Below are 23,561 nucleotides of genomic sequence, written 5' to 3' on the forward strand. Positions count from 1 at the left end.
CTCTCTCTTTTCTTCAGAGACAGGGTCTTGCTCTGTTACCTGGGCTAGATTGCAGTGGCCTGATCATAGTTCATAGACGATTAGGCTATGAACTTCAAATTCCTAGGCCTAAGTAATCCCCCTGCCTCAGCCTCTTAAGTAGCTAGGACGAGTGTGTGCTACCACGTCTGGCTAATTTTATAATTATTTTCTGAAGAGACAGGGTCATGCTATATTGTCCAAGCTGGTCTTGAACTCCTGGGCTTAAGAGATCCTCCTATCTCAGCTTCCTGAAGTGCCAGGATTACAGGTGTGAGCTACCACACCTGGCTGATTTACAATATAGACATCTCTTGCTTGCTGACTGCATCCACCCAGAGCCTCGATAAATGCTGCCCAGCTTTGTGTGCTGAGGAGAGCTGACCCTGGCAGCAGACAACCCAGGTAGGACCCACATTCCCTCCAGGTGGTGACTGGCCTCTTAAGAGCCTGTGGCTAGTTCAGTTCAGTGTTTGAGACCTGTCAGGTAGAGGGAGGATTCCCTGCCTCTTGTCCAGGGATGAGCCCAGAGGCAAGGATTTGAACGTAGAAAGCTTTATAGCCCCCTGGGTGAGATACATCAATCCCCTCCCTTCGTCTTCCCCCAAGTCTTGATCTTGGGACTTTCAGGTTTCAGGAGAGAGTAATGTTCTGAGGGACAGTGTTGTGGCCATGGCTGGGACTCTCTGGCGTCAGGAGCAGGAGGCAGTAACCGTTCAGAAGGATGTGACAAAAGCCCTCCAGCAAATGTCTTCCCTGCCCTGCCCTGTCCCCCTCCACACGTGCCTCCCACCAGGGCCAGCTGTCAATGGCAACGTGAAGGGGCCATTCCGAAGAGCGGTATTTTGAGGCAACCGGAACTGAAAGGCAAATGCTTAACCAGAAGGTGCAGGCTACAGGTGCACGGGCTGCTGAGTGGCTGTTTGGCACTTAGGATATTTTTTCAAGCTCTGAATTCACCATTTAAAACTCAGCCTCCACATAAACATCTGAGTTTCTCAACTCTCTTGAAAACAGATGTCTTGGTGGCCCTGAGCCTGCATCCTAAATGCTAACAGCAGGCCAAAGCTTAGTGGAGCTCAAGATTCCCCTAGAAGGGCCTCACTTGGTGTGGCCCAGCTGGCCAACCAGCCTGGTCCCTGAGGCATTTGTCTCTATGACACAGCTCCAACTTGTCACTACAAGCCAGGAAAAAAACCCCATATATATATGCCTATAGATACACGTATACACATATATACATATGCACACATATATGTATGTATGGCCTGACTTTATCCCTTGGGGGTGGGACCTGGAGTCACAGGAATTCACAGGGGTCATCTCAGAAGGCACCAGGAGTCATCCTCAGTACAGTGGATGCCCCTTCCCTGAAGAGTCACTTGATTCTTAAATAGTCTCACCTCAAGTTTTCCTCTTGAAGGTACTGGTCCCACTCAACTCATTTCTGTTACAAAATAAATGTGGCTGGTTAAAGAAGAAACATACCCTTTTTTTCCCCTTTCCTTTTTAAAACATTAAAAAAATAATATCCAGAGGATGGTCCCTCAGCTGTGAGGGCTCCTGGCCCTTATCTGATTGTGAAGTTCAAGGCATGAAGGAAGATTCCTTAGGCCACAGCAAGACTCACGGCTGTTAGCGGAGATGGCACAGAAATCAACCCCCCCTTCCCTGCCCGAAACTTCAACTGCTGGCTCAGGAATGTCCACACAAGTCCACTTAGCATGAACCACCCTTGGCAGGATGGTCTGAGGGCAGGGCTGCTGCTCCTTGGGAGGCTGGCCCCGGTTTACCAGCCTCTTCATGCTGTTATACATGCAACTTGATAGAAGCTTCTCAGGTGATTGGAGCGGATACATCCTCTATTTTTAAGTAGTTACCCATACCTGGTAAAGACGGGGCCTGGGGTGTCTGTCACTCACTTACCTGGATGGCAGGATGGCGGCTTCACTTCCTAACAGGCTGCTTCAGCAGCAGGAGGCCTGCTGGGGGTGACTCTTGCCTTTGGCTCAGTTCCACTGAAGAAAAGCGTTGGTGTCCTTGTGTCTGCACAAGATGTCAGGGTCCAGGCAAGGCCACTGGGGCTGGCCTCCCACCACTCACTGTGGAGTCCCTCATGCCATCAGGAATTTGGCAAAAACCAGACCCTCTTTCCCAGGACAGAGATGATATGTACAATAGCTGTAAATGCCACACAGTTTGGGAGGCCAAAGCTGCTGGGAGGAGGGCAAGAGAGCCTAACGGATGACCACAGGGCACAGGCAACCTGGACATGTGGCTTAGGCCCTGGGCTTGGAGGATGCAGACTAACTCCTTCCCTTCTTCCACATCCCACCCGGGGTCACGGCTTCCCTGGCTATGTCCTGCCCTCATTTGTCCAATGTGCCTAAGCTGGGTCTAGTGCTAAAAACGAGCCAAGAGCTCCCAGGTTAGATGTCCACAGCCCTGGCCCCACACATCCTCCCCCGAGGATGGAGTGAGCTCTAACTCCAGAGGCCCTGTTGCTGGTCCATCTCCAATTATTGCATCCTACAGAGTGGCACGGCCCAGTCCCAAACCAAGAAAAAACACCACACACTGCATCTTCCTAAAGGTCGTTTTATTGTAAAACCATAAATACAACACTGACATGAAATCATTTATGCAACTGATCCTCTCTAACCATTAAAAGGGCGTCTTTTTGCCTTGGCGTCAACCAACTGGGAAATAATGTTGCAAGAATTCAGGGGCTGGGGGAGGTACTGAATCTTGGGCTGGGGCTTTTGGTGATTTAAGGAACCCAATGGAACCTTCCTCTTCTCCCTTGGGAATGTTCCACTTTTGGACAAAAACAGACACAGGTAGAAAACAGTAACATTTAAACAGCTCAGTTTTAAACTTTTATTACTTTGTAAAAAAAAAAAAAATTTTTTTTTTTCTCTATTCCTTTCCTCCATTTGACATCAGTAAAAGTTTTAAACATCATGAAACTGATTTGGCTGTACATGGAGAAACAGTACCAAAACATAAGTCAAACAAAACCCCGAAGGACAAACAGAAAACCCTAAATGAACCCTCAAGTTTGGTCTCGGGGGTTTGCATATCACAAGAACTGTCAACTCAACCCCCATGCAATTGACTCCTTGGAGAGCTGTTGGATCCACACCAACAATACAGGAGACCGCACACAACTTTAACACAGCAAGTGTGACACTAGGTAACTTTTTTTTTTTAAATACAGTACATGGTACACAGGGTCCCCAAGATGGCCCTGCATAAACCCCTCGTGAAGACTTGAGCCAAGCACTGGCTGTTTATAAAAATATTGTGTTGCTACAAAAGTATAAATTAATGCTACCGGTATTAAGAAATATTAAACACATAAAACTTATAAGGATTAAGAAAAATATTCATTAATACCTGTAGAAAACTCTGGCCTAAAAAAGATATTTTTTTGTGTTTGTTTTTTTGTAAATTTTTTTTTGTATTTTTTTAAGATGACTTGAGTTTCTTGCAGTCGAAGAGAGAGAGACACAGTCAGATGTGTCTATGGTATTGCCTAGAACGTCTTAACTACTGAGAAAGGGTGGGTGTGCACGCACGTGGTTACTGAGTGGGGGGGGGAGGGCACCAAGGCTTTCTCAAGATTTACCTGATGTGAACAAATTCACTGACGTGAAAAGGAAAAGGTAGGATCAGAAAACTCAAAATAATTTACGCTTTTTAAAAAATATCTCTGCTTCAGGTTGTTTAAAAAAAATGATTTCCTGATGCCTGGGATCTGAATGGCCCTGGAGGAGGTGCCTGGGGTCTGGGGGTCCCCAACCCCACAGCGTGGCCCTTGCATTCTCCCAACTGGCCGAGGCCCAGCCCCGTGTCAGTCCACGACCTTGCTCACTCATCACTTGGGAAGCCTGGCCGGGCCAGAGGGAGGGTCCTAGGCAGAGACTGGCTGGCACCTGGGTTGTGGGAGGAGTGCCTCCTTCCAGCAGGCCCCAGACTATGTAGTCTGTGCCAGCCTGGACTTTGGGAAGTGCTGCAGGAATGCCAGGTTCCTGAGGTTGCAGACAAGGCTGGGCTGTGCCCCTTTAAGGAATTTTGGTTTGAAGAGTCAAGGTGCCCACTGAGACATACAGGAGGGTGGGACCGGAGCTGCAAACCCAGCCAATCTTTCCCCATACAGGAATCGAATCCTTAAAGCGACACCTGTGGTGGTTGGTGGGGGCATGAACATGTCCAACAGGGACCTGGCGATCTTCACTCGCAGCAGGCACCTCTTCAGAGACCACAGGGATCCTTCAGCAAAGGGCTCCCATGACCACTATCCTCAAACCCAAATGAGAGAGGAAGAAAAACAACAACTACGACAACGAAATCCCCTAGAAAACCCCGAAAGGGGGAAACTAGGAGGGGAACAGAAGAGGGAAAACACTGTATCATTGGTTCGCCATAACTGGCCTAGCAAACATTAGCCACAGTGAAGGGAGGACAGCCTCCTTCCCAGTTCTCCCACTGGCCCAGCTGGCCAGGACAAGAGCTCCTTCCACTGGCTCCAGGGGACAGCTGGGCTTTACTTAAGTTTCTTGGTTCGGTCTAAACCATTCACCTTCCCACGAGCCCTCCTCCAGTTGCATCCCAGAGACACAGACATTGCCGCCATTCCCACAGCAAGGGCAAAGCCATGGACTTGGTCGCCCATCAGGTGCATTTTCTCTTTGAGCACATCCGTCATGATGACAAGATCTGGGCACTGTCCTCTGTTGGGCCATCTCATAGGCCCTCCCTTCTCCCTCCACATCCCATCTTCCCAGAGAGCATGTGCTAGATCCTTGATACGCCTCCCGGTGCCCACTCTTCAAGGCGTCCAGCCCAAGTCCAGGGGAAGCAGGTGGCATTGCTCAAGAACAGGGGACTCCTAAAGACAGAGGTTCAGCTTCACAGTGGAAAACATACCCTACGGAATTCTTCTCTGGTGTTTCTTGAAAGTGCCAGAGATAAAAGGTCAAACCCAGAGGACTCTTTGCCAGTGTACACACCTGGTGTCTTCCTAGAATCCTGGAGACCCACAGCTTCTCACGTGTGTCACTGGACAGCTCTTCAGTCCTTGCCAGGAAACCTCAGTACCCTTTTCCCAGCCAAGGAGCCAATCCCCAAATACCAAGCATGCAACTCCCAAGTGGGATGGTGCTGAAGCTTCCTTGTTTGTGACACAGTAGGTGACCTCTGTCTTCCCCCAGAGAAGCACAGCCAGTTTGGCTCAGGTGGCACTTATTTCGTTTTTTGATTTCTAAATGACACTGGAGGGAGACCTGGCTGGGCCGGCCTAGACATCAGGAGACAAAGAACTGGGACAAGGAAATCCATGTGTGACGGGGATGGTGCCCTTGCTCTTGGTGGACCTCTTGGGCCATTCCAAGTCCAAGGGGCCAGCCATGATGCTGCGGTCCTTGGCTTGGACTTTGTTCTTGAAGCAAGCTGACCTTAGTTAAGGGGGAAACAGACTTGCTAAGTGGGGATGTATTTTCTTCCCCTCCCCTCTTGGGTCTGTGGATATCAAAACGAAGGCCATTTCTGTTCTGGGAATCATGTGGCTTAAGGTGAGCTGACCCTAATCAGCAGGCAACCACCTTGACCTGCTGAAAATATGGTAGAAAGGGCCCAACTTCCTCATCCCTAAGTCCCCAAAGGCCTGTGGTAGATAGACCTGCGGTGGTCTCAGACCTGGGGGGTGGGAGGAGATGACAAAATCCTTCCAAAAGTGAAGGCCAGGTCAGGCACTAGGAGATGAGCTGGAACGACTGGTCTCAATCCTTTGGCTGAACTAGAATTTGGTAAGGTGGATATTGCTGGAGACAAAGGGGGCCAGTGGTTGGACCTGTGAGATCTTTGGGTTTTATCAAGCTGTTGGTTGCGTAGGATTTGCACTTTCAGAACAGCCTGTGTGAGAAAGCAGACTGAGAGGGCACCTTGATACAGCCTTTCCTATTTGTGACACTAGTTTCTGGGGAAAACAGAGGTTGCAAGAAAGAAATGACTACCTGCCATCCCATTATCTACCTGGACTAAGCAGCCCCCGAAGACAGATTTCTGGGTACCTAGTGGCACTCACAGGAAACCTGCAGGGGGTAAGCCCACCCCCGTGTACTGAACTGAGGTGGAAAGGAACATGGGACAGGAGGTGACAACCTATGAACAGGTATTAGATAGGACTTACTCTTTGTTTCTGGAGGGCAGACATCTCATGTTCCAGAGAATGGTGAGTGGTCTCAATGCACATCTGGGGCTTGGCTTCTGATGGCTTTACAAGAAAAGAGAAATGCCCAGTTTTCAATAAAATGGCCCAACAATGGGACACCCCCAGCACAGTTCTGCTCCAAGCAGTGGGAGGATGGGCTTCAAGGCTCTGTTCCCATGAAGTGGGCAGCTCCAATCCTCCTTGTGTGTTTAAGTCTTCAGGTCATGGCACCTTCCCTGGCACAAGTGAGGCTTCTGCTGCAAGTGTCTGCCCATCACCAGCAACCTCGAGGCCACCTGGGATGCCCCCAAAAGTCCAACTGAAGTCTGTTGATGTTTCCATTCTCTCTAGGAAGTGACATCAGGTTCCTGTTCAAACTTCTCCCTGTTTCTGCTCCAGTGTAGATGGAGGCTCATTTGAGAATGGGCCCCAGTAGGAAAAACCTAGAACTTCTGCAGGAGAGGAAATAGATGGCAGGGCGGTTCCTGAGACCACGGCTTACTGGGGGCAAATGGGGGAGATGGTCCAGTTTGAGCCATCTCTGTATGTTCAAGACTCTGGAGGGGAGAGCTGGGTCAGTTCTCATGAGGCATAGTGTGCAGGCTTGGCCCCTGGGGCAGGGTTTGGGGCCACGATCCTAAGTCTTCTTGAGTTTTTCAAACAACTTCATTCCTTCTCCTGCCACAGACCCAGGGAGAGGGCTGCAGTACAGTGCTCTTTGTAGTCGAGGTATCTTGCAGTTGAGTAAGGTTTTATTACTGGGAAGGGGTGGAGTTGACTCAGCCAACCCCCAGGATGGCAGAAGGTGCCTTTGCAAAAATAGCTCCCTACAATGGTAGTCATTCTCAGCCTGTAGCCCTTAGTGTGACCAGCCCTGTCCCACGGCCATGGTCACTGGGCCACATGGGACCACTAGCACTTTATCCACTGGTAGGTGGGATGAGGGTTGGGCATCGACCCTGATGGTACCACCTCTCATGAAGGGAGTGGGGTGCATGCTTCCCTTTTGGCATTGGACCATGCCTGCAGAACCTAAATTGCAATGGCTAGGGAACAGGAGAGAAGAGCCTAATGACACCTTTCACAACATCAAGATGAATGCCTTGCCACCCTTGGAATATCAACTGTTTGGCCCACAAGGGACCACGCTCAACCACTGTCCTGGAAAGAAGTCTGAGGTACATATGGGGACTGCAGAACCCTTTGGGTTCTCGGAAGGGAAGAGAGGCTGTGGCGGGTCTGAGGTGTGGTGGATGTGATTACAGATCAACTCAGGAGTCCCTGCAGAACGGTAAGGGTCGGAGAGGTGGCGAGTAGTGTAATGTACAGAAAGCAGACATTCGCAGTACTAGACACGGTGGACCAGGAGGGTGGCTCTTCACTTATATTCAGGGCTCCTAAGCCAACTGCTTCCCCTATGGCTTCTGCCAAACCCCACAGCATCTGTGGAATCTGTGACTCATCCCCCACCCCGGTCTCTAAACAGTACAGACAAGATCTTGGTCTTGGCTGCCCAAAACGTGAGAACAGAACTTCACAGGGAAGGCTGAGAAAAACCTTAGCGTACTGAGTGTACCACTGAGATGAGCTAGTTTACAGTGTGATTCGAGGACAAAAGGGGCAAAGTAAAAACCAAACTCCAAAAAACATAAGTTATAGACATTCAGTGCCTCCTAGCAGAGTCTAAATCAAATTTGAAGAATTAAAACAAATCCCTCAAACTAGGTAAAAATTGCTATAATGTCAGGAAACAAAATTATTAAGGAGTGGAGACAGTGTCTATACTTTTCTGAAAATGTCTTTTCTTTTTTCCTCTCTTATATTAAAAAGTAAAATGTCAGCTTTATATTCTTAAAAGTCTCCTTTCCTGATCTGGGGAGATAGATGTGTTTCTAAGGCGCTGCCCCGGGACACCCAAGGGGTATCATGAAGGCAGCAGCTCAATGCCCTGAAGGTGAACGAGAAACAAAGTCCAGTGCAGAAACCGTCCATCTGATGCAGCTTGGAGAATCCATGGCAGAGCAGCTGGGGCTGGGGGGGAAGGCCAGGGCAGGGGCAGGGGCAGACAGGGAGACGGGAGATAGGGGTGAAGGGCAGAGTGTCAAGTCACTTCAGATCTCAGCTGCCTGAACATTTCACAACATCAGCTTTCTACCAATCTGCACACCTGAAAACAGTCTTTAAAGCCCCCTCACTGAGAAAAGGAGGTGAAACGTCTCCCTTTCACAGTCGCTCAGCTTTCCTGACACACCCAGTTCAATGCACACGCGACTGCAAACAGGCATGTGCGCGTGCACCAGGGTTGTGTGTGTGCACATGCGTGGGAAGCTTCTCTGGCCACACACATTAGCACAGAGCCCACCCACTCCCATGAACACAGCATGTGCATTCGAATATGCACACACACGTGTGGGTGTGTACACGCATGCGCGTACACACAACACACACACACACACACACAGAGGGAGAAAAAGCACTTAAGTTTCCAGGGGGCATTTATAATGAGGTCCACAGTGTTTAGAACTTAAATTCCTTTTCTTTGTTTGTGACAGTGTTGTGTGTGTGTGTTTTTTTCCTAATGTTCTCTTCACTTTTTTCTCTTTTTGTTCTTGTTTCTCCCCCGAAGTCTTAAAGCATGTTGGATTTGAGAAACATGAGTTTGTTCATATCTTCCGGACTGAGCAGCCGTCTCCTTTTGATTAGAAGTGCTTGTTCACACATATTTACACACCCACTTCTGGCCCCCACAGCTGGAACTGCCAGGAGCCAGAAGGCGAGCTTGGCGAGTTTCGTGTGCTTTTGGGTGACGCACGACCAGTACTGGAAGAGATCAGGGGTGGCCTGGAAGAGGGGTTCCTGCAGGTAATCATACACTTCGTTCTTTCCAAGCCGGTCGTCTTCCTGAGCTGTGGGGTTTTCACCGGTGGTGGAGCGGGGCTTCTTGGCGCTGGGCTCGAAGTCGGCCTCCTCAGTCCAGGACTCCTTCACTTCGTTGATGAGCTCACACACCTTGCCGATGATCTCCTCGTGCTGGTAGGGCGGCACGGGCCGCAGCTTCTGCTGCGGGTCCAAGATCATGGCCACTTTGTGGGCGGGGTGCACTTTGAAGTTCTCCTTGAGTGCCTCCAGGAAGAGGTGGCAGAGCTTGCTGACAGTGCCTGCATCATTGGCCTTGGCCGTGAACAGCTTCTCCAGCCTGACGTAGGTGGGCAGCACGAGCTGCAGGGTGGGCTGGCTCTCGTTGCTCAGCTCGATGACCGCCTGCTTTACCGGCGTCAGGATGGCCGCCAGGTTGCTCAGCAGGTGCTTGTTGAGGCTCTGGATGAGGTTCATCTTCTTAGCCCGGCTGTAGAACTCGCAGATCTGCTCGTAGCGCTCGTGCACCAGCAGCAGCGAGTCTGTCACCGAGTTCCAGCAGGGCGGTGGCGACGTCTCCTCCAGCGACCCAAAGGTCTCCTTGGCGAGGCCCGTGGAGCCCGCCAGGTCCTCACACACGTTGAGCAGCTCGATGACTTCGTGCATGCTGCGGGCCTGCAGCGTCCGCTTGCTCAGCACGCTCTGCACCACCGAGTTCAAGGCACAGGCTGAGCAGCGAAGGCACATGCCAGCCTTGGAGAAGGCGGACGCGCTCACGCGGCAGTCTGTCACATATACGGTCCTGATCTCTGACATCACGAACTCCGACAGCACGTTCTGAACCCAGTGGTGCACCAGGTCGCCACTGTCACGAATGTCCGCGCCCTTCACGCCCAGCACGTAGCTCTTGATGTGGTTCCCCTCCGCCTGGTAGGCTGTGAGGATATAACAGGAGTCGGGGCCCACACTCTGCGAATGGCAGGTGACCCCGATGCCCAGGCAGGCATTGCTGCCCAAGGCACAGGTCACCTTCACCTTCACCTGGTTGTACATGCGCGGCAGGTGCTTCAGTGCCAGGGTGTTGAAGTTGCCCAGGATCTCGGTGACTGAGAAGGCCCCATAGCGGGCGCCACTGTCTACCAGGGTCTGGGCCAACTTCAGGAACTCCTTCCCACTGACCACACTCAGAGCACCCAGGTCAGCACACATGACCCGCAGCAGCCGCTCAGCGATATTCTGCCGCTCCTTCTCAGGGATCATGCTGTTGGGTGTTAAACCACTGGTAGTGGCTGGTAGGGGATATAAAGAGAGATGAGATTAATGCTGGTGTTGGAGGCTGCTTGGTCTGACAACAGTCTAATACTCTAATCACCTGGTAGTAAGAATGAGGACTAGATTTGCTCTTGCATGGAAACTGGTGGTGCTGGCTGCTATTAACACATGCCAACCTCACAGGGATAAAGCTGTATGATTGATTAGTAATGCCTACCATGGGCATGGGGATAGGGTATAGCAGTCTATGTGCAACATACTTGTGGTCATTCATCTCGACACGTTTAAATGCCAACTAGTCTGAACTTACCCCTTTTCAATAACCTCTCACATAGCAATCTTTAGGGAGTAAAGTATGTAGGACCACAGAGTGTCAAGAAGGAGTAACCAACAGAAATGGTGGAGAGGTGGGTTCTAGTTCTGATTCTGGCACTACAGTTGTTCTGTAACAACACAAAAATCACCTCCTCTCCGTGGGCCTCCTTCAGCTCATCTTGTGAGTTGAGAATTCCTGTAAATGAGGTTTCAGGCGTAAAAGTGCTTTGGAAACTGTTCTCCACCATCTTGCATCATCACAGGGGGCAGAGGGGAAACCTGGAGCAGGGGCTGGAAGGGCCACCACAAGCACCTGGGGTCGGCCCTGGCTGAGGGGACCTACTGTTATTGGCGCTGTTCCTCTGGGCTTGTGGTCTCCACTTCTCTTCCACCACAGCGGGTGGTGATCGGGACTGGTTGGAGGCAACGTTGTTTTCATTGTCAGCTGTAGGTACAAAGAGGGCAGTGCATTACCTTGAAAGGTAAGAGGCCTGCTGCTGAACTAGAGTTGGTGGGTGACAGCAAAATGTGGCCTTGGGGATCTAAGCCTAGGTTAAAACCCTGCTTCTTAGTAGTAGTAGACAACTATGTGTGCTTATCAAGCCTCATTTTCATCATTTAGAAAAATGGAGATAATTGTATGCCATTGCACAACTGCTGATAGGACTAACAAAAGATAATGCCAGGAAGAGCTGAGCACAGCACCAGGCAGAGAGTAAACTCTCAGTAAATGGAAGCCTGGCTGGGAACCCCACACCTCTACCCTGCGCAACCACAGAGTTCCAGCTCTGATATGGGAGGAAGGGGACCAGCCATGCGCCAAGGGGCCAAAAGCACCTCACACGCTCTCACTTCTTCAAGACTTTTTTTTTTTTTTGGTCTTTTTAGTTTATTGACTAAAAATTTTGTTAAATGAACAAAACAAAATGAAACCCCTTTACGAGACACTGTGGATAAGTACTAAGTCATCAAACCCCTCACTGTAAGACATGGAACCTGGAGTTCAGATATAGCAAAAGATTTACCCAAGATCACACAGAAAATGGGGGCAGGGCTGGGACATAATCCCAGGACCCCAGTTCCTTGGCGTGCCTGCATATTTCTCCAGTTTTTGTGAATTTGCACACAGGCAGTCGTATCTAGTTATAAGTATTTGGTATATGCTTATTCTCCTCTCTGCATGGCCATTCCTGGACTTTTAGAGGATGATTTCTGAATAGGAATTGTCTAAGTAACATTATTACAAATGGTCACACAAGCTACTAGCATACAGTATCCACAGCCTGCTAAACTACGTTCTGCAAGTCCTAGGTTTCTGGGCTCTACTGTTTCTAATATTGCTGTTTTGCCATGAACCTAGCTGTCCAGCTGTCATACTTTATTATATTAGGAAGATGCATTTTGGTTTTTGTCCCAAGTTCCTGGCACACAGTTTTTAAAACTCTATCATTTCCCAAGTGATAGAACTTTCAGCCTCACCCGCTGGCCTTTGGTAGAGAGGAGGACACTTCAAGTTGAGTTGATCACCAGTGACCAGTGACATAACAAACCGTGTCTATCTATGTAAGACATCTCCATACAAGCCTAAAAGGACGAACATGAGCAGGTTCTGGGAGGGTGGTGTGCCCTTTCCATATGCCATGAGCTATTCCTCTCTTTCTGTATCTTCCAGGCTGTTCCAGAGTTGTATCCTTTTATAATAAATTCATCATCTAGTAAGAAAACTTTTCTCCTGAATTCAGTAAGCCATTTTAGCAAACGATCAAACCTGAAGAGGAGGCTGTGAGAACTAATGTATAGCTGAGTTGGTCAGAAGCCCAGGTGACAACAACCTGGACTTTTGGCTGGCAGCTGACATAGGGGCATTCTTGTGGAATTGAGCCCTTACCCTGTAGAATCTGATGTTACCTCCAAAAAGATAGCATGAGAATTGAGTTACACAGCAGCATACCCAGTGCTATGGTTTGAACATCCCGTCCAAAACACATGGAGAAACTTAATCCTTAATGTGGCAGTACTGAGAGTTGGGGTCTTTAAGAGGCGACTGGGTCATCAGGGAATTTGCCCCTCATGAATGAATTAGTATCATGGGAGAGGAATTGGGTGGCTTTATAAGAGGAGGAAGAGAGACTTGAGCTAGCATGTCACCATGTGATGATGCTCTGTGCCACACTGGGACACCAGAGAGTCCCCACCAGCAAGAAGACTATCATCACATGTGCCCCTTGACCTTGGATTTACAAGAAATAAGTTCTTTTCCTTTATAAATTACCCAGTTTCGAGTGATCTATTAGAAGCAGTGGAAAATGGACTACGATACCCAGTCACTGTCCACAGAGAACTGGGAAACTCACCTACTAGGTTACAGACATGTTCTGTGTCAAGCACACAGAGAAAAATGTGTGCTAATATTTTAACATGGTTTCTCTGTCCTTTTTTGGGGGGGGGGGTAGACGGTTTATTTCCTTAAGACATCATCTTAAAGATAGAATTCACAGCCCAAGGATATGAATGGGTTAAAGACATCTGTTTGGAGTTATCAGAAATCTTTCATGGCTAGGCCATACTTTCCATATCTAGAAAAAAAGAGTTCCTTAACTTCTACATACTCAACAAGAAAAATTAGTTAATAAATTCTAGAATATACACTTGAAAGACTATTTTGAAATCACTGGAAAGCTGGTTATACAGACTGCAATAACATGGGGAAAGTGAATCAATGCAAAGCAAGATCTATCACAGTTTTATATGATTGATTTATTAATTGAGTTAAGAGATGGGGCTCCTGTTACATTGACCAGTCATCTTCCTGCTTCCCTTCAGCTTCTGTATGTATCGTTTCCATAGGTATTTTAGATTTTGACAGATAAATCTAAGTATCCAAAATAGATGGGGAGGAAGGATAATATCACTTTCCTCATTAAGAGACTTACACAGGATTACATTCCTGATGTGAGCTGCTACAAAAGCATGATTCATATTTTCAGACAGGCATTCAGAGTGGGATCCCAGCAAAAGAGAAACAAATAAGGCAAGCTCTACAATTGCCCCAGCTACTGTCTGCCAGCCGTTTCTAAGCTGCAGCACAGAAATGGAGAACTGGCACAGAGCTCAAGGGTCTCACAGATTGGAAGGGACAGGGATCAAAGTTCAGAGAATATACAGAAAAAAGTACCAAAGAGGTAGGTGTTATACAAGGAGAAAGTTTTGGAGGCCTTCCATAGGGCTTCCCCGAATTCTTTGCTGAATCTTAATCTATAGAGTCACAGTGCCAAATTCCACAAGATTTGGGAAAGAATTACTAGAAAGCAGTAAGCTTAAAAATTCCTAGGATTCACACATACGACCTCAAACAATTTGTATTGCCCTCAGTCAGAATGGAAAGACTTCAGTGCATGAAGAATTGGGTAGAGTCTGCTTTATCTGACTGGGGCCAAATTTGCCACACATTAAAGGGTACTCCACACCTGCCCTAATATCCTAAGTGCAACCCTCAAAAACGTAACAGTGATTGTAACTAAACTGTAAGCCAAAACAAAGCTCAACAGTCTTTAAAGAAATTACAACAACACACACCACCCCACAATGTAAAATTCACAATATCAAAAAAAAAAAAATTCACAATATCAAGTAGCAGGAGAATATGACTTTATAAGTCAGTAAAAACACTAATCAACAGAAACAGACCCAGAAATGACAGATATAATGGAATTAGCCACCAAGGACCTTAAAAACAGCTTTGTGAATATGCTTAAAGTTGTGAAGGAAAACACGAACATCATGAGACAAAATGGAAAATCTAAAAACAAATAACAAAAAATTCCACAAAAACCAAAGTAACCAACTAAACATATATAGAAACATATATAAAAAACATACTGTATGGAATAAAAGTAGAATAATGTCATGGAAGAAAAGATCACTAAACTTGGAGACAGGGCCAACTACCTAACATGAAAAATAGACACGGTAAAAGGATAAAAAAGTAAGTGAGCAGAGCACAGACGGTATCAAGCAGTTTAATACTCACACACACACACACACAAATACAGGGTGGCCATATTTAAAAAATTTGGTGCAATTTAAAAAATTGTATGGCCATCCTGTATAAATGGGAGCCACAGAGAAAATATTCGAAGAAATGGCCAAAATTTTCGTAACTAGATGAAAACTATAAATTAGATTCACGCCCCCACTGAAAAATAAACATAAAGAAAACACCACTACACAGCATCACATCATAATAAAACCAATGAAAAGAGAACATCTTAAAAGTAGCCAGAGGGGGAATAATCATGTACAGATGAACAAAATATAAGAACGGCAGCAGATTCTCATCAGAAATTACACAACTCAGAAGATAACAGAATTAAGTACTAAAAGAAAATGGCAACCTAAAATTCTAAATCCAGTGATAAATATAGAGATAGGTTAAAAGTAAAAGGATAATAAAAAGAAAGGTGAAGATGTGTTTGATTCTAGTACAGAAAAGCTAGACCTCAGAGCAAGAAATATTACCAGAGATTATAAGAGAGACAACATGATGATACAGAGGTCAAATTAAGCATCTATACTACTTCAAAAGGTGCATACATATGAAAACAAATCTTTAAAACTCAAAAGCAAAAACTGAGAACTGATGAAAGAGACAAATTCTCTGAGTAATGTGACTGAGACAAGAGAAAAAAAGATCAAATGCAAATGAACAGAGAGTGAATAATTCTTAGAGGAGGGTAAGGAGGAAAAACACCAAAACCATACAAAGTATGACCTCCGACCACAACAGAATTAAATTAGAAGTCAACAAAAAGATTTTAAGAAAAATTACAACTATTTGAATATTAAACAATTTATTTTTGAATAACCCATGGGTATCAGAAAAAAAGTCAAATTAGAAAACATTTTGAATCAAATGAACATAAAAGCATTTCAAGACCTATGGTGGTCCCCGTAGCTCAATGGGTAGGGCATCAACCATATACACTCAAGCTGGAGGGTTCGACCCAGCCCTGCCTAGCGAAAACAACAATGACAACTGTGAAGAAACAAAAATAGCCAGGTGTTGTGGTGGGCGCCTACAGTCCCAGCTACTTGGGAGGCTGAGGCAAGAGACTCACTTAAGCCCAAGAGTCGGAGGTTGCTGTGAGCTGTGACACCACAACACTCTACCAATGGTGACACAGTGAGACTCTGTCTCAAAAAAAAAAAGGCAGGGGTTATTCATAGTATTAGCCCATTATATTAGAAAAGAATGTAAGTTTAAAATCAATGTTGTAAGTTTCCACCATAAGAGTAATTAAGTAAAAGAAAGGAGATAAAATAAAGCAGATAAAGGGAGAAAATAATAAAAAGAAAATGGACAAACACAATAGAAAAATAACTGAAACTAAAAACTGGTTCTTTGTAAAAACCAAGTTGATAAACCTCTAGCCAGAAAGATTAAAACAAGAAAAATAAAAGACATAATCACTGTCAGGAATGAAAAGAGGGGTCATCACTACAGACGCTACAGATAGTAAGGGGCTTAAAAGTGTTAATGAACAGTGTTATGCCAATAAAGTTTACAAATTAGCTACAAAAGATAATTTGAAACACATAAAGAAACAAAGTTAGCTCCAGAAGAAATAAGTAACCTGAAATAGTCCCATAGCCATTAAAGCAATTGAGTTAACACCTGAGTAATTTCTCACACAGAAACCTTTGTCTCTGGGCCCATAAAGTGAATCTGACCAAATACTTAAGGAAGAAATAATACAAATTCTACATAAATTCTTCCAGAAAACAGAGAGGTAAGAACATCTCCTAACTCATTTTTTGAGGTTGGCATTCCCAGATCCCAAACTAGGGAAAAACATTACAAAAAACAAAACAAAATTATAGACCAAAATCCTCCCCCTCATAAACACACATGCGAAAATCCTTTACAAGACATAAGCAAACTAAGTATAGCAATATACAGAATAATACATCATAATAAAAGGAGTTTATCCCAGAAATGCAAGTTGGAGTTAATAACTAAAAATCACCCTTGGCTGGGTACAGTGGCTGGTACATGTAATCCTAGCACTTTGGGATCTGAGGCAGGGGAACTGCTTGAGGCCAGGAGTTCAAGACCAGCTTGGACAACACGGAAAAAAATCTGTCTCTACAAAAAAATTAGCTGGGTGTGAGAGGATCTCTTGAGCCCAGGAATTTAATATTACAGTGAACTATGATCAGGCCACTGCACTCCAGCCTGGGGTACAGAGCAAGACCATGTGGGGAGAAGGCAATGGAGGGAAAGAAAAGCCATCAGTGTAATTCCTGCACTGTGAGAAAAAAGGGGAAAAAACCATTTGAATGTTATTAATACACATTCAAATGTGATCACATTCAAAATCCATTCGTGATCCAAATTCTCAACGAACTAGAAAGAAACCTCAACTTGATATGGGCATCTAAAAAGAAAAAACCCTTAATTTTACTGACTTTACAGACATAAAAAGGATTACAAGGAAATACTATAAATAGTATTCCAACAAATTAGATAACCTGAATAATTCTGAGAAAACTGACTCAAGAAACAGAAAATCTAGACAGACCTTTAGAAAAAGACTGAATTAGGGATTAACAGACTTTCCACTGAAACAGTCAAAAAGGCCCGGCCCAGATGGCCCCACTAGTGAATTCTATTACATGTTTAGAACTTCTTAAAATAGAAGAAGAAACACTCCCCAATTCATTTTATGAGGCGCGTATTATTCTGATCACACACTCAGATGAAGAAATCACCAGAAAAGGAAATTACAGCCTAATAACACTTAAGCCTAGAGACACAACCATCGTCAAACACAACAGACAAATCCAGCAACATGTATTAAGAATTCTATACCAGAATTGGGATTTATGGCCAGATGGGATTTATTCCAGGAATACAGGTTGATCGAACATACAAAAATCAATGTAATACACCACATTAATAGGGTCATGACAAAAATCACAAGATCATCTCAATAGATGAAGGGAAAACATCTGATAAAATCTAATACCCTTTCAGATAAAACCACTCAACAAAACAGGAATTGAAGGGAACTTCTTCAACCTGATAAGGGCATCTACCAAAGCCCACAGCTAACATCACGCTTAACGGTGAAACATTGTCAGTTTTCCTCCTAAGATCAGGGACAGGACATCCATTCTCACTTCTTCTATTCAACAATCATCCATTGCTTAATGATGAGGATACAGTCTCACAAATGTGTTGTTAGGAAATCTCACTGTTATGCAAACATCACAGAGCACATTTATGGTAGAGTCTATTACACATCTATAGACTTATTGCTCCTAGACTATAAACCTATATAGCATGTTACTGTACTAAATACTTCAAGCAACTGTAATACAGTGGTAAGTATTTGTATATCTAAACATCTTTAAACACTGAAAAGATACAGTAAAAATATGGTACTATAATTGTACAGGACCACTATATATGTGTGGTCCACTGCAGACAGAAATGTTGTTCTGCAGTGATGACTTAGAAGTTCTTGCCCAGAGTAATTAGAGTAAAAAAAGAAAAGTACCCAAAATGGAATGGAAGAAATAAAATGATCTCTATTGGCAAATGCCATGATAGTATATATAGAAAATCCTATGAAATACAAACACACACGCACGCACACACACACACTAGAACAAATAAATGAGTTCAGCAAGGTTGCAGAATATAAGATCAATATATAAAAAGTATTGTATTTTTCTACACTAGTGATCAACACTCCAAAAATTAAATTAAGAAAATAATTCCATTTATAAAGGCGTTGAAAGTAATAAAGTACTTGGGATTAAATTTATAAAAAGTACAAGACTTGCACACCAAAAACTAAAAACATTGTTGAATGAACATAAAGAATACCTAAATAAATGGAAAGACATTTCATGTTCATGGACTGGAAGACAATATTGTTAAGATGGCAATACTCCCCAGCTGATCTAGATTCAACATAATTCTTATCAAAATCCCTGGGGTTTTGTGTGTGTGTGTGTGTGTGTGTGCAATAATTAACAAGCTAATGCTAAAATTCATATGGAACTACAAGAGATGCAGAACAGACAAAACGACCTAGAAAAAGAGTGAAGCTGGAAGGCTCACACTTCTTCATTTCAAAACTTCTACGAAGCTACAGTAATCAAGACAGTGTGGGATTGGCACAGGACAGACGCACAGAGCAATGGAATACAACTGAGAATACAGAAATAAACACATTTGTGGTCAACTGATTTTTGACAAGGGCACCAGGACAATTCCATAGTCTTTTTAACAAATAGTTTTGGGACAACTGGATGCTCACATGTAAAAAAAAAAAAATGAATTTGGAATCCTACTTCACAGCATATACAAAATTAACTCAAAATGGAAGACAGGCCTAAATGTAAGAACTAAAAACTAGAAAATCCTTAGAATTCTTACCACTCAATAATAAAAAGACCAAAAATAATTTTTTTTTTAAATAGGAAAAGGATCTGAACAGATATTTCTCCAAAGAGGATATACAAATAGTCAATAAACACGTAAGATGTTCAACATATGTTAGCTGTCACAGAAATGCAAATCAAAAGTACAACCAGGCTGGGTGTAGTGGCTCACACCTGTAATCCCAGCACTTTGGGAAGCTATGGTGGGAGGGTCACTTGAGGCCAAGAGTTCAAGACCAGCCTGGCCAATAAAGTGATCTCCCATCTCTACAAAAACCAAACAAACAAACAATGAAATACCATTTCACATGTACCAGGATGGCTACGATCATAAAAGAGAATAAAAAGTATTGGCACGAATGTAAAAAAACTGAAATCCTCCTACACTATTGGAGGGAATGTAAAAATGGTACAACCACTTTAGAAAATGGTCTAGTGCTGAATTCCACAAATGGGTAAACATAGAGTAATCATTTGATCCAGCATGCCCACACCATATATATATATATATATATATATATATACATATATATATATGAGAGTTCAAAATACATGTCCACACAAGGACTTGCACACGAATATTCACAGCAGCTTTTCTTCATAATAGCCCCAAGCTAGAGACCTAAATGTTTAAGCTGGTGAATAAACAAACTTTGATACATCTATACTGATCAGCAATATAAAGGAATTATATTGACAACACAGAACATGGATGAATCTCAAAAAAGTATGCTAAATGAAAGAACTCATACATACAAAGTATTCCCTTCAGCCATCTGGTGACTAGTGATATTCAGCAACGAGGCATGTAGCACTTTTTCTAGGATAAGCTTGTGAACTTAATTTGCTGACCTTGTAAAGAGACTAAATACCAGCAACTCCTTAAAAAGACAAAACTATAGAAAAAGAAAGCAGATACTGGCTTGCCAGTGGTGGGGGTATGGGAAAGGAAATGACCACAAAGGGACACAAAGGAACTTTCTAGGTTTATGGTAATGCTACATATTTCGATTGTGATGGTGGTTAAATTACTATACACATTTGTCAAAACCCATCAAACTGGTAAATTTTATTTATGTAAATTATAGCTCCATAAATCCAATTCTAAAATAGACTATAAAGAAACCCATTAGGGTTAACAGTGGTTAGCTTTGAATAGTGATTTTTTACTTTCTAACTTCTCTGCGTTTTCCCAGTGCAGAGAATGCATTCTCTTTCATGAACAGAGCTTTCATTCACAAAGGGGAAACATGTTTTACATGGAAAACAAGATCTTTTGTATTGACTTTCTCCACTAGAATTCAGGGATTCGAAAGTCCTGGATTTGAACCCAATTCTGCCACAGCTCTGGGCGTGACACTGATTTCGGCACTTCAACTCTCAGGTCTCAGTCATCCCTCCTCTGGGGCTGAGTAAGTTGTACGAGGATGCCCTTATTCTCTGCCCTTCTGTAGGACTTAGAATTGAGATTATTCAACTTAGTATTGGCTGATTAATACCAATGAGAACAATGTGCACTATTGGCTGATTTAAAACATTTTTGCCCCTCCATATTCCACAGATACCAGTTCTGATGTAAGTAAAAGCTTTGTGAAAGGTTTGATTTATACTTTGAGTTGCAAATAAGGCTTCTGAGTGTGTCTACTCCTATGCACCCTCCAGCTCCCACACACGTCTATGTCAGGAAAGGGTGGGATGCAAAGCCAGAATAAAAGGTTTCCTGGAGAGGGACCTTTGCAAGGAGGAAACAGCAGGTATTTTTGATGGATAGAAAAAGAGGCACCTGCCAGATATGCCACAGCCTTCAACAGTGTATCTGGCATCTCTGGATCCCTCACCAGCCCCACCAAGAGTACTGAATAAACCACCTTCACAGATGAGAAAACTGAGGCCCAGGAAGGGAAGAGACTTGAAATGATTAGAAACCAGGTGTGATTACCTCCAAAATCCTAAAACCACGAGTTGCCACCTTGCTTGCTGCTGGGGCAGTCTCCATGTCCCTCTTAGCTGTGACCCTCCTGACTGTACTTGTATGAGGGGGCTTCTTCCATCTCTGTGAATCTTCCACCAGGGTCTACCCCAGGCTGCACAGGGTGGATGCTGAGAACATGGCTTCTAGAGTTCACTGGGAAGGTCTGAATCCTGGTCCTGCCACTGTGACTGCATAGCCTCAGGCAAGTTACACAGCCATTTTTGTGCTTCAGTTTCCTCATCTATATAGTACAGCTACTATGGGTATATTGCTCCAAGGACTGTTCTGAGAATTTTATGAGGAAATACATGTAAACTCTTAGAATAAGGCCTGGCACCAAGAAAAGCTCAAATAACATTAGATGCTTCTATGAACCATGCAACTTCAGGCCAGTGATTATGTTCTCCGAACCTCAGTTTTATCATCTGTGTAATGGGGATGTTTGTTTAGGAAAATTTGATGAAATAACCCACATAAAGCTCTCAGTACCACGGCCGGCACATAGAACACTTCACTAAATGTTAGTTAGCTCTTGTTGGTATCATTACTGCCAAAGCAAATGCTTCAATATCACCAACAGCAAGACAGGCTTCCCTACAGCGGAGAAAGGAAGTTTATTAGTGGGAATTACCCTGTGCCATTCAGCAGCCTCTTAATGAGATTGGTGTTATTCGAGGCTGATCCCCCTTATCGGCGGTGCTGTGAACTGCATAGCTCATGACGCTTAATTTCTCTCTATGGAGTCAATCCTTTAATCCCGATTCAGCCTGGCTAGGATTCAGTCTGGCTTTGTACTGGATTTGCCGTGGAAGGCATTCTCTGGCAGCGCTGGACCAGAACGAAGCAGACCATGGCGCCCCGCATGGAAAACAAGTCAAGATGCTTGGGAGACGTAGGGCCACCTCTAGTCTCAGCTTTGATTTGCATTTTAATGGCCTTAGTCCTCCAACTGCCTAGAGGGATGGGAAAATACTGGCACCTAGTCTTTTCCCTAATTATTGCTCAGCTTCCAGAAGCTGGGAGCGGGCAGCAGGTGGAAGGCAGGAGGTTTCAGAGGAGAAATGCAGGAGGCCGGGCGATGGGAGTCTCAGGACCAAGAGGTTCAGGCTGTGGTCCCCAAGTAACCTTTCCATAGCTGACACTTGCCTGGGGCTCTTAGCTCCTCGCAGGATCAAGTCCAAATACTTTAAGCTGGCATTCAAGGTCGGGGCAGGCGGGAGATGGCTGATGATAAAGGAAAGGGAAGGCAGGAGACACAGGAAGCTTGGTTGTTCAAGAGGAGGGCACTGGGAAATCTGGGGTTGTTTTAGAGATGGGGACAGAGTTTCCTACTGGAAGTCACACAACCTACGGCATAGCTGTTATAGCAGGACTGGGGCTCAGGTGTCTTCGCTGCTACTCTAGAGCTGTCCTGACTTTCAAGAGTTCAGTAGAAATAAATACAAGGCCCCTCCAAAAAGGTCATCTGAATTAGTGCATAGGATGCAGGAGATACCCAATAAATACACAGTGAATGAATGAATGACAGCGGTTACACTAATAGAACAGCACCTAGCCTAAAAGAGATTCTAGCCCTATAACACTTTGTGCTAGTCAGGCCAGACCTGGAAAGATCTGTAAACCTAACACAGATACAAATAACAATAATAATGACAACAATTGTAATAACAGGAACTACCGATTGCTGAACCACTGTGTGTCAGGCACCTCTCACACATTTTTTCTTTATTTTACTTTATTTTTTGAGATAGGGTCTCATTCTTTTAACTAGGTAGAGCACTACTCTGTTGCCACAGAACACAGCAACCTCGAACTCTTGGGCTCAAGTGATCCTGTTGCTTCAGCCTCCCAGAGTGCTGGGATTACAGGTGTGAGTCACCGTGCCCGGCCCATACATCACTTCTAATGCCACTCTGAGACAGGGACAGGGAGCTTCCCTTTGGAGTGTGTGTGTCTAGCTGTCCCTGGGTAAACTTGTGTCCATGGATTCAGGCTGGTTATATGACTAATTCTTGCCACTGGAATTTAAGCAGCTATGATATGTCACCTGTGCTCTGAAGAGGTCAAACAGTGTGCCTTCCCCACAGCCTTTCTCCCCATCCACCCAAGAGAAAGCACTCGAGGAGGTAGGTGCAGATGGAGCCACAGGAGAGAAGCCTGGATCCCTGAATCACTGTGTGGAAGCCACCGCACCCAGATCACCTGCATTCAGCTGTAATGTGAGTGAGAAGCACATGATGTGTGAGTGTTCATCTACTCAGAAGTGAGGATCACTTGTTTCAGCAAATAGTGTCTCCCTGACTAAAACAGGTATTATACCGGGAAGCAGGTGCTGCTAGGACATACTCATAAAATTGGAGGTACTGGCACAGAGGCTGGGTGGTATGTAGTGAGGGAACTGATGCTACAAGCTGGAAACAGGGAAATCTTTGCCACATGGTGGTGTAACACGTGGCAAAA

General features: G+C 44.8%; 1 protein-coding gene across 15 annotated transcripts in view; it reads right to left on the reverse strand.

The window, feature by feature from the left end:
• Positions 1 to 2,600: 2,600 nt before the first annotated feature.
• The window catches only part of ZNF618 (zinc finger protein 618), a 184,220-nt gene continuing 163,259 nt past the window's right edge, over positions 2,601 to 23,561 (reverse strand). For 14 of the 15 annotated variants that reach the window (XM_053565060.1, XM_053565004.1, XM_053564985.1 and 11 more), the window contains 2 exons: positions 11,019 to 11,120; positions 2,601 to 10,377 (listed from right to left, as the gene is read on the reverse strand). In XM_053565060.1, coding sequence (XP_053421035.1) covers positions 8,861 to 10,377; positions 11,019 to 11,120 — 1,619 coding nt within the window. In that variant the 3' untranslated portion in view covers positions 2,601 to 8,860. The remainder of the gene's footprint in view (positions 10,378 to 11,018; positions 11,121 to 23,561) is intronic. The other variant, XM_053564935.1, reaches the window with a different exon arrangement.

The sequence above is a fragment of the Nycticebus coucang genome, chromosome 2 (genome assembly GCF_027406575.1).
Source record: "Nycticebus coucang isolate mNycCou1 chromosome 2, mNycCou1.pri, whole genome shotgun sequence".
In the NCBI taxonomy this organism is placed as follows: Eukaryota; Metazoa; Chordata; class Mammalia; order Primates; family Lorisidae; genus Nycticebus; species Nycticebus coucang.